Source organism: Castanea sativa, chromosome 8, assembly GCF_040712315.1.
Source record: "Castanea sativa cultivar Marrone di Chiusa Pesio chromosome 8, ASM4071231v1".
NCBI classification, from domain to species: Eukaryota; Viridiplantae; Streptophyta; class Magnoliopsida; order Fagales; family Fagaceae; genus Castanea; species Castanea sativa.
In genome coordinates, this window is record NC_134020.1 from 45,713,902 (window position 1) to 45,730,009 (window position 16,108).

Consider the following 16,108-nt stretch of genomic DNA (forward strand, 5'->3'; position numbering starts at 1 on the left):
ACAAGCTAAAAAAAATTAGCTCAACAACAAAAATTACCAATAGCAAAACTAAACAAAATTAAGCTCAATCAACAAATTTTACCAAAAACAAACAACCACCCAACCCTTTAAAAAAATTCAAATAGAACTAGAGTGGTCATACTTGTTGAGTGGGTGGTGAGAACAAGAAAATTAGAATGCTACTTGCTTGTGTTTACTCTTCTAGTCTCTATTGCAACTACGGGATTAGCATTTTCAACTATGAATGTCACCAAAACTGAGCTTCGCAACAAAATGTAAGATAAGTTTTTAATGAATATGGTTAATTGAAAGGGACATTGTTGCGGCAATTAGTACGGATTCAATTATAAATAATTTTGAATATTTAAAAAAATCCGAGTTCCATTTTCATAAATAATTGCATTGAATTGTACTAAGAATATTGATTTTGTATTTTTTTTTTCTTAAAATGATCATGTTAACGAGTGCCTTTAGGGCAATTGTTAATGTGAGGACAAAAGGCCCAAGATACGTTTTTGGGCCATGGACTTGAGCCGAGGACATTTGCTTGTCTGAAGACGAGTTAATGGTAATGACGATATCAAACTCAGAGCCCCTAAAACAAATGTGGCGGATGAAGTGAATGTAAATAATTTGAGGAAGACTACCTTCTCGGTTGAGTGCAGTGAGGATCAGGTGGTATGTCATGTTAACTAGAATGATATTTTAGAAGGTATTGGGGATAAAGATATGTTTAAAAGGGGCACAGAGAGCAAGGGGGTGAAGAAAAATGAGATCTTAGAGAAAGCTGCTACCACCACATTGAATGCTCGGTACCTAAGTCTCTGACCGCATTTATGAGGAAGTGATACCTGAACAATGATTTTCAACCTTACAGCTATTACCTAGGGACTTCCAAAAGAGGCGGATGGGACAAGTATCAGAGGGAGCAGTCTGAATCTACACAGAAGGAGGAGGGACTATAAAAAAGAGGAGGGTCCTGTAAAGAAAGGGAGAGAATTTTTGGTAAAAGATCTTTAAGTAAGAAGAAATATAAACACTTGGTTCTCGGCTTGAGTCCGAGGATAAACCTCATCTTATAAACTTGTTCATCTATATTGTTTTGTGATCTTGGGTCATTGACATTATCGTTTAAGCTCATTAGAATCAAGATTTCTAGCCCACGTTCTATAAATTCATTGTATTGGGTTCTTTGGGCCGACGTCCTCCTTCTTGTTGGGCCAAGGCTCGAATCACATCCTTATAGTTAATAAACCATTTTAGGAAGGTTTTTATATTACTTTTATGGAAAATTGTAAAGCTATCAAAACATTAATTGTTTTTTCTCTTTTTCTATAAAAACTTTCCTAAAATAGTTCACTAACAAATGCCCTTAGGGTATTCATTAACATTTCCATTCTTAAAATACGGAATCACCGTACTTGGCCTCATCATCTAGTAATCAGCAGCACATGATGAACTTGTCCCTTAAGAGAGACTATTTTTTTTTTTTTGGTAGAAAGGGAAATGTATTAAACTAAACAGCAGAGAGAGATTATTTAAGTGCTTGTCCCTTAAGAGAGACTATTTAAGTGCTTGAACTAATCTCCTTAAGAGAATATTTTATGACGAAGGAATTCTTCGAAATGATTTTAAATTAATGTTTCTTTAACAAATTTGTTATATATCTATATATATATATATATATTAATATCATCATTAGCTCCGTCATCATTTTACATTCATTAATTAAAAGTAGAGATTTGACATAATACCAAAAGATAAGGACTATACATTAAACATATATATTTGAAACGTTAATGATCAAATTGATATATACCATAAACGTTAAGGGTCAAAATGATAATTTATCCTAATTTTTTTTATATGTCTATGGTGTTTGACAAATTTTCTTATTCAACATAAAATTACATTTATGAATCTAAGCAATCTTGAATTTACCATTGATGCATGGATATTGTTTTATTTGTTAAAATAACCTCTCCTTTTTTTTTTTTTAATCCATGCAATATGACCAAGTTTTAAGCTTTGTGAGTTTCTAAAAAAAAAAAAATTAAGTTTTGTGAGATTGCACTTTTATTGAGTATGTAGTTTGCATTTTTCAATTAGAGGTTTAATTTTTTTTTTTTATGCTGTTTGGATGCCACATGGCTTTTTAAAAAGGGCACATGAATTTTATTTTGCTTGCAGTTGATGATACAACAGATGCACAACAAAGCTTTGTGGAGAGGAGACATAGGGCTGTAAAAAAAACTAAAAAAGACAAAGTGGACCTGACTGGATCAAATAAAATTGAACTGGACCGAATAAGATGATAGAGGTGGCAATTTGTGTTCACTCATCGGGTTCGTGTCGTGTCAAGTCACGAGTATTCGGCTCTATGGGTTGACCCGAACCTGACCTGTTTAATAAACGTGTCAAGAATTCTCAACCCGAACACGACCTGTTTATTAATAGATCATACCAAACCTATATAATTTTTATCAATTCCCATATATTAAAATTAAAATACAATTACAACTATAAATATAGTAATAAACATATAAAAAAAACCATTAATTAAGCAATAATATCAAAATAACTAATAATTTTATAAGCTAAATGGGTCCAACGAGTTAGACGGAGTCGCATGTTGAACACGAACATGACCTGTTTATTAAACAGGTTAGCCGTGTCAATCCGAATATAACCCGAACCCGTTTAGCCTCAACCCATGACCTGTTTATATACAGGTTAGTCATATTGGATTTGTGGGTCATGTTAGATTTTGCCACCCCCTATAAGACGGAACAGACTGAACATAACCGAATAGACCGAATAAGACCAGAGATTACTGAATAAGACCAAAGAGGACCAATTGAACCAAACAAGACTAAATGGACCGAATAAGACTAAAGAGGACCGAACATGACTAAACGGACCAAAGGGCACCGAAAATGATCGAATGGATTGAATGAGACCAAAGAGAACCGAATGAACAATTAAAGACCAAATGGACGGAATAATACCGAAATGGACCGAATAAGATAGAATATGACCAAACCTGGCCGAATGGACCGAATAAGAATTAAGAGGACGGAACAAGACCAAAAAGGATCGATTTAAACCTATGAGGACCAAATAAGGCCGAATAATGTCTGACTGGACCGAATAAAATCGAATAGGACCGAATAAAGCTGGACTGGATCGAATAGAATAAAAAAGGACCGAATAAGACCGAACATGGCCGAATGGACTGAATAGGAACGAATAGGACCGAACATCACAAATGGACCGAAGAGGACTGAAAAAAACCGAAGAGGATCGATTGAACCAAACAAGGCCGAATGGACCGAATGAGACAAAAAGGGGCCAAATAAGACTGAAGAGGACCGAAGGAACTGAATAAGACCGAATGGACCGAATAAGATATAATGGGGTTGAATAAGACCGAAGATGACTGAATAGGCCAAATAAGGCCTAGCATCTGGGAATGCAAAAAAAAAAAAAAAAAACTTATTTACCTCCTTAAACACCACTTTATCTATTTTGCCGACCCATTTCACAACTTACCTAACATCTCAATTCTTATTTTTACATACAACCCAATAAAATAATATAAACTACCTAATAAAATAATAATAAATACTTTTCCCTTTCTCTTTCCTCCCACTCTCTTTTTCTGTTCACTCACAATTATAAGATTTATTTATTTATTTTTACAACCCATGAACAATAAGGTTGCATATATGTAACCTTAGAGTACTAGCATTGAGGGTTGTAAAAACCCCTTAGTTGCTATTTTATTTACCAACAAGGCTAAATCCATCCACATTCGGGGGTTGGTCTTTATTTATTTTTTTATCAACTGTTCACAAGGATGTAAAAAATATATATTATTTTAATAACAAAAAGGTAGAGAGGAAAATGATATGGAAGAGAAGGGAGAGAAACCGATTTTTTTATATTATTTGTTGGTATAGTTTATATTATTTTAATGAGTTATATGTAAAAATAAAAACTAGAATTTAGGTAAATTATAAAATATGATGGTAAAATAGATAAGTAGGTTTTGACGATATAAAATAGACATTTTTTTGCATCTCGTATTCTAGTGCTCTTACTACAAGGTGGCAATTTTTTTTAAGAATATAAACCTAAATGAAGTGAGTTTTTTGGGTGTCTTAGGTTATAAAATAGCAACCTGGTATTTACACCCCAATGCTAATACTCTTAGGACCAAACAAGATTGAAAAGGACCGATTAAAACCTAAGAGGACCGAATAAAACCGGACTGGATCGAACATAAACTATATATATTTTGTGACCTCTGCGGTTTCTATCATCCTCTCTCTCAGTCAGCTGGCTCGACTTCTCTCCCACTCACAGCCATTGCACCACAGTCTCTCTCAGTGTCTGTTACCACCGTTGCTCTCTCTCTCCCTCAGCCTCGCCTATTTTCAAATTTTTTCTGAATGGCAAATTATTCTGGCCTGGCCTGGGACATTTGCTTTTGCAGAATGGTTAGTTCATCACCCTTCGTTAATGGAAAAGCCGACGATGCATTGCATTGGGCAAGTGTATCAGTTTACTAGTTATTCCCTTGTTTGTTACTATTAGCCGTAGACTATAATTATTTGTTCTTAGCAAACTTTACATGATACTCTACATTGTGTGGATTTTGATTAGATTGGATTGTATGAGATTGCGAGAAGGCCTAATTGTAACTTAACTAGTCTTTTGGAGCATAATGTATATATGAATAGCGCTTTCCTCGGGTCGTGACAAGAGATTTGGCAACGCTGTGTGGTTTGGAGGTATTGTCCCACATTGTGGATTGTAACTAGCATCTCAAGGATTTGAGTGCGGGAAATTTTGATTACCATGTTGTGTGGATTTTGATTGGATTGGATTATATAAGCATGTGCCATGTGAGTGTGTACTAAGTCTTTTATCAGGTGTCTAGTAAGTGGATTTTGGGTATATAAGCGATTTCGGAGAGCTTTAATTGTTACTTGACTAATTCTTTTGGGGTATAATGTAGATGTGGTTAGCATTTTCCTTGGGTCGTGATGCTTTAGCACTGCGGTTCTGTACTCCTATTGATGGTGATTTATTTTTGCATCTTGATCTTACTATGTGCAACAAAAGCTTGCTTTGTTGTTTATTTGTGATAAGGATAATTTTGTAATTAACCCATGATGAATACAAAGGGCGACGGACATAACAAGGCCGTTGGCATTACTCATGACAGATGACAGCAGTGTAAGGTCTACATCTTTATCCCAAAGCTGACAACTGTACTTTGAGTAAGCTGAAAGGAATAAGCTGAAGACAGCAAGCTGAAGAGAGCAAGCTAAAGGTAGTAAGCTGATGGTAGTAAGCTGAAGCTAGTAAGCTGACGGTAGTAAGCTGAAGCTAGTAAGCTGAAGGGGATACATGAATCTCCGATGAGTCTGACGTCAAGCCCAATGATTCTGTTGGGCTTGCATCTCGAAGTCTATAGCTTCATAACAGAGCTGACGACCTTAACTATAAGTTGACGACTTTAACTATAAGTTGACGACTTTAATTATAAGCTAACGACCCTAAAAAGGGACGATGCTGTAGGCTGACGGGAATAAGCTGAAGAGGTCAATTAAACCTCCATCCATAGCCTTACTTGATCTCCACGCATACGTGTATAAGGAGAGTTCTTGCGCTACATGCCTAACCTAATTAAGAAGACTCCTATAAGGAAAAGAACTCTAGGAGATATGCAAAATCCATAAGTTACTCTCCTAGAAGGAAAGAACTTCTTGACCAAGGCATGAATTTCGCCCCTACACTACTATAAATACCCCAAGACCCTCACAAAGCAAGGTACGTATAATTCATCCCAGCCCTGGCACTCTAGAGTTGCAAACAATAGATTTCTCTAACTTGACCGTCGGAGGGTACTTGGCCGGTACCACACCGGTACCCCTCTTAAGGTCTTCATCTTTTGTGTTGTGCAGGTACTTCATCGGGGGCATGTGAGGACTATATGGCTTACTGACGATTTTCGGTATCATCAATTTGCAATTGAACCAATATATGTCAAGACCCTACAATTTTGTGCTTTAGTTTAAGATTAGTGATTTATTAGTGACTCCTTTTGAGGTTTGAATCCTTTGAGGCTGTGGCTCTAGGTGTAAACCTAATATGCCTTATCCAAAGTTACTACTCGTTTTAAGCTTTTTGATACTTGTTTTGTATTGCTTCCACTTAAAAGCCATACACTTTATTTTTCTTAATTAGTTTATGATCTTAGTAAGTTCTAGGTATCACTGGGTTCAGTTGGTTTCTAAGGGTGTATTTTTTGTATTTTGACTTTAAATGTTCTTTTCAATGGCGGTGGCACCAGTGCTTTGGCCATATATCTCCGAAAACTGTTTCTTTTGGACATTACAACATCAAACTATGATGATCAGGAAACTGAAGAGAACATGTGTCAGCTCATAACTACAAGGCTAACGGGATTACTCCTGTCCTTCCTGACCTAAAGTGTGAGTCTCTTTTATGCCCACTTGGTTATTTGAGCCATGTTGTTAACTACTGAGGAGAATAAATTCTTAAAGTAATCTTCGCATAGAATTTAGCATTCAGATGTGATTAGTTAGAGAAATCTAACTTTGGGTTCTTTTTATGTGGCTTACTGTTGGAAGATAATTTTCTTGATTTTCTCCTTCACTATTATTCAATTTTAATAACTTATGTGTTTTTTAACGAGTTGGGGATGCAGAATTGGGAAGGAAGACGAGTCCCTATTCTTCATTAATTATGCCAATACTGGTCTTGAAGCTTGAGTATATTGGATCCAGTGTGTATTGCATCAAGCCCAGGCATACAGCTGGTTTGGAGACAATATAAAGCTAATGATAGAAGCTGATTCTCATATGAGAAATTGCAATTCAACTGAGTTAATAGAGGTGTAAATCAATGACATGGTCCATTAACTAGAGAATTCTTTGTCAAACTAGGCTCTGGCAGAAATAAATTTGTAGGAGTATGTTTCTTGTGAGAATTGTCACCATTATGGAAGTAGAAGATCCTACGAGAGAGTTTTTGCATTCCCTGAACACAATAGCTAACATGTACGAAAAGGATTTGAATTGAAATTTGTTAGTGTTATTAAATTAGCTTTCCTAAATCATTGTTATTTTTGTTAAATAATTTGTGGCACCATTTTGTTTGAATGACCTTGCCACCGTCTCTGGGAAGATTTTCCATCACTAAGACCACATAAATTTTGAAATGTTATCTCAATGTGTGTGAGAAAGATTTGTTGATGAGGGACAAGAAACTATCTGATGGGTAAGTACTAAGTAGTTTTGTTTTGTTTTGTTTCTTTGAATAAGAATCATATTCAAACCAGATGACCTACAAGCAGGATATGAGAGAAGGCAGCACGCTGCACCTACTCAAACCACCAATAACAAAAACACTAAAACAACATGACAAGAAGAAAAAACATATACTAATATTTATAGGGGCTCTTTATGCTCTTGGGCTAGGGTCCTTTCTACTGTGGGTTGGAGAGTTGGGCCTGGCCCGCTATCCTAGCGGGACCTTGTTAAAGGGCCAATCTGTGTACAAGACAAGCATCCCAAAAGAAAGGCAACAAATAATGACAAATACATACACATGAATATTAAATACATTGGCAAATGTGTTGTGGCAGAAAAGGTTACTCAAGATAAAATAGTTAGTGTAGCTAAACAGCAGAATATAAAAGTAATGGGTGTTTCTGCGAGAAGTGAACTAAAAGAGCACAAATCCCAACTTGGGCAACCTTATTACCAAGCTAGACCATTAAAGTTGCACATTTTGAAGAACGGGTATAGATCACTACTTCTTGTCTTGTTGGGGATTACAAAGGGTGAGTTTGCAGTAAGAGAGAGGGAAAATATTGTCTATTGATGCATGACTTTTCTGCCATATTCACTCTTTCTTTTTTGCCTTCATTTCATTCTTTCTTTTTCCTCTCTTATTTCCTTTTCAATTCTCTTTGCTCCTTGACTTAGTCGTTACCTAGTCGTTACCCCTTCCATTTATGGCTACTGTTTCTATTTATACTAGGTTGATCCTATGAGATTTCTTTCTTTTACCCCTATTGTTCACCAACCATTTTTGTTTGCTGTGAACACCTCTTCAGGGCTGCCCATTTATTTACTGGCCGTTTGGCCTCCACTTCGCCTAGGGATGCCCAGTGCTTTTCTCTTTCTTCCACTACTCCTCCCACGACAAATCCTTATCCATTTGGGTCTGTCGTGAGTCTTTCTCTCTCATCTCGACGGGTAACGCTTTGGGTCTCTTTCTACCTATCTCTCTGGCATACATAAAGTGGTCCCAGCCATTTACTACCTATTTTAAGCAAAGATGTCTTCCCAGCAAAGCACCTTCTAAAAGAGGTCTTGGCTGGATACCAAAAATAGGCCATTTTTTCTCCCTCCATCAAACTACACACTCTGTAAATCCCTTGATCGTTGGTCGACCTCCCTTGCATTGGCTGGGTACAGGCTGATAGTGCTCCAACCATAGCGTGGTTATCTTATTACTTCATGCTTTTGTTTTCTTTCTTTCCCACGTTGTTTCTGCCATTGCTACTTGGCTTTGTCTCATTCTGCTCCTGAATCTCCTTCACCCATACTCGTCCTTTATGGAAAAAGGTATGAGCTCATTGGGCTTGCTCCATTTTTGCCTCTTCTTGGGCTTGTGGGCTTGCCTGTTGCTCGTTTCTGTCAAATTGGCCCGTTAGGCCTCTTTCTTTCCTTTTCTTTCCTTTGGGCTTTTTATATCCCTTTGTTTCTGCCATTACTTTCTAATCTTTTCTTTCTTTCCTTTTTGCTTGTTATTGGGCTTTTTTGCTATTGGCACCCCTTTATAAAAAATGGGTATCAACACTATTTATGGCTGTGCGCACCTAGGTATGATTATTGGGCCTAAAATCTATTTGGGCTCACAATCTATTTGTATTATAGGCTTTCGGATTTCCTACAACGGGTGATTCTATGTTCGTCAACCCAAGTACCCAGGTTCCCTATGTTCTCAAAATCACTCTCACTCTTTTTCCCAAGATGATCACTTTCTTTCCTTAGTCTCTACTCTCCAAAATTGCCAACCCCCTCAATTGAATCTCCCTTACTTATTTATAGTCAAAGTTAGTGGGATGACCATGATCATTTTCCTGGTCAGTGGAAGGAGAGGTCCAATACTATTTCTTCTAAGTGGGAGCTTAATTGCAAGTGGGAGAAGGTAACAGTGACATTGGAACTAGCTCCATTATTAGATCTGCTGCCCGATAGAGGCATTCCCTAGGCAACGGAAGGGAGGTCCAATACCATTACTCTTAAATGGATGTTTGGTGGTGAGTGGGAAAAGGTAACAGTGGCATTGAAACTAGCTCTACCGGTAGATTCGATGCCTAGCAGAGGTATTCCCTAGGTGATACCGTGCACTCCGAGTTCTACCTGCCCGGGGGACATATTCATCGAAGGTAGTGAAGCTTCACCTTTGTCGATCACGCTGTGAATGATTTCATCCTTAGGCTTCGGGCTTCAGATGAGCATCAAAACTTGCCTAGAATGAGCCCGTGCGTCTAATCAACGTGAGGTTCTACACGTGGCGTCGATGCAATGGGCTTTTATAGACAAATGGACTTGGAGGAGGGTAATGCTCGTACAATAGCAGTTGAATATGAGTAAGCCCATTGGACTTGGCAAGAGTAAATTTCCGTGAGCTATTACGCCACGCGCACACACATATGCACAAAAATAAAGATTTGAGTGTCTGAAAATGTGTACAAGCATGAAGGATTTGATTCAATTCTCATGCCATACCATCAATAATGCATCTATGTCTTTGCTAATGGTGGTGTTAGCTATACTAGAGTAAGACACAAATGCATTGCCCAAGAATCCTTCCAAGGAGAGTGGATATCGAAAGAGAGATAGAAAGAGTTTTTTCCTCTTTTTCATATACTCATGCAATCTTCTGCCCAATGAACATTCGACTCTATCTATGGCAAGTTTGGATATAGGGGGAGTAGAGGAGAGAAGAGATCATATATATATATATATATATATATATATATATATATATATATATATATATATATGGAGTATTTTTTATTTTATTTTATAGAAAGCCTCTTAATTGGATTCACATCTACTTCTTTGGTAAGGCAGTTTTGATAATTACCCTGCACGCTCCATTGAAGCACAAGTCTACCTAGTTGGAACAAAAACAATGATACAATTAGGGAGTTTAAGGCACAAAGAACCCAAGGTATCCCCTTCATCAACATTCACTTCACCATTAAAAATCCTACGGATCAAATTGAATAAGAATATTTTTTCTTTTTTGTACTTGACAGCTCTAAATAAACATTTTCTTAAAAAAAAAAAAAACATACACTCATGGTTACATTACATACACACACAAAAATAAGCGATAATGTTGTCTTTGTGAGGCATGTAGAATGATTTTGATTTTCTTTATCTATGAATTTAGTAAAATTGGAGGTTGATGTGGGACACGAGATGAGGACTATATGTACATTTAGTGTTTTTTTTTTTTTTAAATTTAAAAAAAGCAAAATACCATCTGTACATGGAAAAAAGAAAAAGAAGATGAGCAAATTACCATCCATCTAGAAACAATAATGCCAATGGGAAACAAAGGCCATAAGGTATATCTTATTATTAGGTTTTTTTTTTTTTTTAATTCAATAATTACACTGAGAAAAGGGAGGTTTGAATTTTGAGGGCTCTTCGCTCCTATTTATTAGGTTGAAACACCACATCACAACTTATAATTTGTGCACTAATTGGGTGGGAGCTGAAAAGCCCAATTCATTTGGGTTAATTTTGCGTGGGCCAGGCAAAACTTGGATCAGAAATTCAAAAAGACTGACTTAGGCCTTAAGGCCAATCCCATCCGTAAAAAATGTCACCGAAGCCCAAAACAATTTATTACATAAATACCGTTTTAGGGTTTATCACACAGCCACTACTCACCAGTCATTGCTTTGCTATATATACTCTCATTTTAGCCACCACAAACCCTAGCTAGGGTTCCCTTCTCTTTCTTCTGGTACTCTCTCTCTCTCTCTCTGCAACCATGTTTTCTCCTTCTTCGATCTGTACTTCCCGTTTGTTTCCTGACAAAACACGGGAAAATATAATTGTAAAATCTGAGATTTTCATTTCTTGTACCGATTTGTTTTATTTGAAAGGTCGTATTTTGTTTGATTATGTATGTGGATTTTTTTTTTGGGCTTTCCGTGTGATGGTTTAGGGTTCTTTCTTGCAGGTACAAAATCTGCTAGTGGGTGTTTGGAAACAAGAGAGTTTCAAAGATGAGGTATGTGAAATGCCAGTTCGTGGGTTTTTTCATTTTTTTTTCGTTGATTGGTTTTGGCTTGAATTGAAACATGTTAAGCTGGGTTTTGATTTTAGAATTTTATGAAATGGTCAATATTGAAATTCTAGGATGATTAATGCTGCAAATTGTATGATTGTATGATTGAAAGTTTTATATTTTATATGTGTTGTAAATCTATCTCTGAAAAAAACTTGGATGAAATTGTGATTATTGAGACTCTATTTTATTGCTAGTTGAACCCATTTTATGTTGTGTTAAAAAAACTTTGTTGGGCAGGTTCTGATTGAATGTTTGGGCTCTTTTCTTCCAAGCATATTTTTTTCTATCGCTTACCAAAGTCAATTTATGCTATTTTGTTCTCATTTGTTATGTAAAAGATATAATGATTAGTGTTAGGAACATTGATTTGAAATGGGTGTGATGGTTGTAGTCACATTTGATAGCCACAGATGTAAACAATGGTGTCAATGGTTTGAAAAATGGCACCTATTTTACCTTTTGGCTCCTTCGGTCCTGTTGTGTTCCATTAACGTGCTTTAATTATCTGAAATCTTTTCCTCCTTAGTTATGATAAATGAGAGACATCAGGTGATGCTTCTTGATTTTTCTTCTGCTGACTCCTTTCATCCTTGTTTCTACAGTAAGCTTCAGAGTGATACTCTAAGAGAGGCTATCTCCACTCTTTTTACTGGATCCAAAGATAAGAAGAGAAATTTCACTGAGACCATTGAACTACAGATTGGATTGAAAAATTATGATCCCCAGAAGGATAAGCGTTTCAGTGGTTCTGTTAAGTTGCCACACATCCCTCGCCCAAAGATGAAGGTTTGCATGCTTGGTGATGCTCAGCATGTTGAAGAGGTAAAAATTATGGGGTACTTTTCTGAGACAAAGTAATGAAACTGAATTTGTAATTGAGTCAAACTTATATATGTCTGGCAACATCCATTTGTATCATTTGAACATTTATGATTCCTAATGCCTTCTAGATTTAAATGTATATGTTATTTTGAATTGGTGGTATATTATAGGAAAATTCTCACTACCTAAATGTTGGAAGGGCAGATATCTTTCAAGACTGTATGTTTCATCATACAGATTTGTTAGAGAGTAATACATCATGGTGTGTTCTCATTATTGAATACAGCACTGGATAAACCCCTTGAAAATTGCATCAATTTATTGATTGCTTGTAATATTACGTAGTCCAGTTTTCCTTGGTTATGGGGTTTGGTGCACTGACAAAAATTATAATTTGTGAATACTTTAAGACAAGATGTTTTTATATATTTGGTCGAGCATAGTAGCAAAGATGAGTCAAGTATTCTCCCCCTGCAGTCCTGTTTTATTTGTGGAGGCATATGCCTACAAATTTTAATCTTTCAGTGACTGTTGCAGTTTAATTTTGTTGTTTACTATTTAATTTTGTTGCAGATTATAGTCCTGTTCACTTCACATTGTTTGTTGATATGTAATGCAGGCTGAGAAGATGGGTTTAGATTACATGGATGTTGAAGCATTGAAGAAGCTTAACAAAAACAAGAAATTGGTCAAGAAACTTGCCAAGAAATACCATGCTTTTTTGGCATCAGAATCTGTCATTAAGCTGATCCCCCGTCTTTTGGGCCCTGGTCTCAACAAGGCAGGCAAGTGTATTAGAAACGTATTGCATCTGCTGTTGTGGTTTTTATTAGTCAAGATACATGGCTTTCTCTGGAGTACATTTGAAATCAGAACAAACTTGACATATTGCCCTGAACATGTTTTTTATATCTCTATCTGTCATTTGCATTTTTTGAATGGATTATCTGATATATCCCTCTTAAACTATTATATCCTTCTTAAACTATTATAAGTGTATAATCCTTTTGCCTAGTCACTTTTGCTGAGCAATTGTATATAATTCTAATGTTATGTATTAATTCGACAATAATGAGTATATATCAATGTATGTCTCTTTTCTTGAGTGGTTTGTTTGCAGTGTTGTAAGTTATATTTTAAGATGCATGCAGCATTGAATATTAGTCGTTAGTAGGGAGCCTTTTTATTTGGGCGTAATGGGCTTTTTTCATGCATTATATATTTCTTTCTTATTTACCCATTTATTATAATAATGCAGGAAAGTTTCCAACTCTTGTCACACATCAAGAATCCATCGATTCTAAAGTTAATGAGACAAAGGCTATGGTTAAGTTCCAACTGAAAAAGGTGCTTTGCATGGGAGTTGCAGTGGGCAATGTTGCTATGGAAGAGAAGCAGGTCTTCCAAAATGTTCAAATGAGTGTTAATTTCCTCGTTTCGCTGTTGAAGAAGAACTGGCAGAATGTAAGTTATTAACTTTAAGACTAATTCCAGCTTCCCGTTTAATTTTGTTTAATGGGTTGTAGGTACAATTTTTTTTTATTAGTATTTTTGTTCTATATTGTTGATTTTTTTCTATCTATTTCGAATTTTCATAGGTCTCTTTCCGTGTTAGTTATGGGCGCTGTCCTTGCAATTGAGAAATTTGTTTTGTTCTGGATTTTCTTCCTGCATTTGGCTTTCATTCTTATGAAGATCTTGTTGTCTCTTCATTTTTATCTCTGGTATCGTGTTTGATTGAGGGTTTTTATTTTCTTGCTGGAAATCAGGTGAGGAGCTTGTCGCTGAAGACTACCATGGGGAGGCCAGTGCGCGTATACTAAAATCTTTTGGCAAGGGAATTTTGTAGGCGAGCTGTAATTCTTATAAGGGTGCTTTGAATGGTCAAGTTTTCTTGTTGGTTGGCTATTTTACCTTTTTACTGTTCTCTGAATTCTTAGATGTCATGGCCCTAGAATTGTTTTGGAATGTTTGACTGAGAGTTGAACCAAGTTTTCATTTTCACTGGCCCTATAATACATTGATGAATATTAGGTCTTATATATGTTGCCGTCCAAGCTGGAGTGAAATCGATGGTAAATTTAATTATGTGGATGATAAATTGCTCTCATTATATACTTGAAGTCTGGCAGGGTGTGAAAATGTGGACTAGAATTAATGCAGTTCAATTATTACTTAAATTTCTTGTTTTCTCAAACAGTAAGGCTAGGAACAATTTTTTTTTACCACTTCTATGCCTCTTACTCCACACTGTTCATAGTTGTTTCAGAAAAACATGTAGCTGTACGTAGACAACAATTTTATAAAAGCCGCCGTGTTCACCGATGGGCCTGCTCATCTGTTCAGCCCATTTGGAATTCTTTGCTAATTTACTGTATATTGTTTCCTGTACCTCCTGGGAGTATAGCCCTGGTTGTCTAGAATGTGACTCTGGTCCCTGCTGGGAGTATAGCTCCGGTTGTCTAGAATGTGACTCTTGTCCCTGCTGGTTGTCTAGATACACTATTTCTGAGTACTTCGACAACGAGGCCCTGGGAAAAAAATTAAAAACCTTTTCCAGGAAAATAGAATTACAATAATTTCATTGGGTTAAGTAATAATAACCTCAAAATTTGGGGGGAAAAAAGTGAGGCCATACTATTTTGATCGCTTCTTTGTCTGCCTAACGTATGGTAAAATTTTGCGGAATAGTAAAAAACTTGAAGGGATTTACATAATACCATTAAATTCAACGGAATATTAAGGGCTTGTTTTAATTTGGTCATGACTCCGATTTATAAGTCAAATCTCACTTTATTTTAAAAACTTCAAGATTCTTGTTTAGTTACATAACTCACCTTTTGCCATCATAACTTATATTTCAAAAACTGAAAATATTAAAATTCTGTTTTCAGTTTCTATCGTCGTTACTCAAATTTTCAAGTTTTGAGTGATGGAAACATCATTTAAAAACCAAGCCAAAAAAGTTTTTTTTTTTTTGGTGGGATTCACGCGTTTTGAAAACTCAGTGATGAAAACTGAGTAATATCATTCAAAATTATGGTGATCTAAACAAGCCCTAAATGATAAGGCATCTTGCAAAGTTTTGATTTTTGTTGTTTGATTCAAGCAATAATTGAAGGGAATATTGTTTTAAGTTTTAATATTTAGGTAGGCTGCAAAATAATTAGAAAGGAAAGTGTAACATACCTATTGTTAATTTGTTATTCGTATTACATTATCAGTTTATGATGTTTGACCTTCAAAAAAAAGTATATTTGTTGGTGAAGAAAGAGACCTCTAGTCCTTTACATCATTACATTATGAATACTTAGTCAATGCCCCAGGGTCCAAATTCAAACGAGTCTTCAGATGCCTCCTTGTGCATTTTATGATTCAGATTGAGATCTGGTGCAATTGCTAACAATTACACCATTTCCTTCATAAAATTTTTTACATTTTTAACTTTTAACTAACTTTTTACATTTTTTAAATATTTTTTATTTAATGGTTGAGATTGAAAGTTACTTTTTGTAACTTTCAATCTCTACCCTTCAACGCTATTGCATCAAGTGCTATACCCTAGAAATTGCACCTGATCTAAATCGGATTGATTCATATGAACCTAGCATATAATACTACTCTGATTGTTAGGTAACCTTCCATTCCATTGCAGACTGAAATTAACATATGGTTGTTACCTTCTATTCGTTGCTCAATAATCAGCCACCAATAGAAAGAACCGTTGTTTCATAACTACATGAGTAATAGTATTTGGTTCAACTTGTTTTCTATATTATTATCCTTGGATCATAGCTCAACTACGTTAAAGGTCACATCAAGAACTCTATAACTTGGTGGGTATTAGAAGAACCAAAGCCAA

At 35.9% G+C, this 16,108-nt stretch overlaps 1 protein-coding gene across 1 annotated transcript; it reads left to right on the forward strand.

Moving 5' to 3' along the window:
* Window positions 1-10,991: 10,991 nt before the first annotated feature.
* Window positions 10,992-14,426, forward strand: LOC142607465 (large ribosomal subunit protein uL1). Its single transcript, XM_075778974.1, has 6 exons — window positions 10,992-11,094; window positions 11,314-11,364; window positions 12,027-12,246; window positions 12,866-13,031; window positions 13,505-13,710; window positions 14,016-14,426. Exons 2-6 carry the CDS (start codon window positions 11,360-11,362, stop codon window positions 14,067-14,069), a joined length of 651 nt encoding a protein of 216 aa, XP_075635089.1. The 5' UTR covers window positions 10,992-11,094; window positions 11,314-11,359; the 3' UTR covers window positions 14,070-14,426.
* The last annotated feature ends 1,682 nt before the right edge of the window (window positions 14,427-16,108 follow it).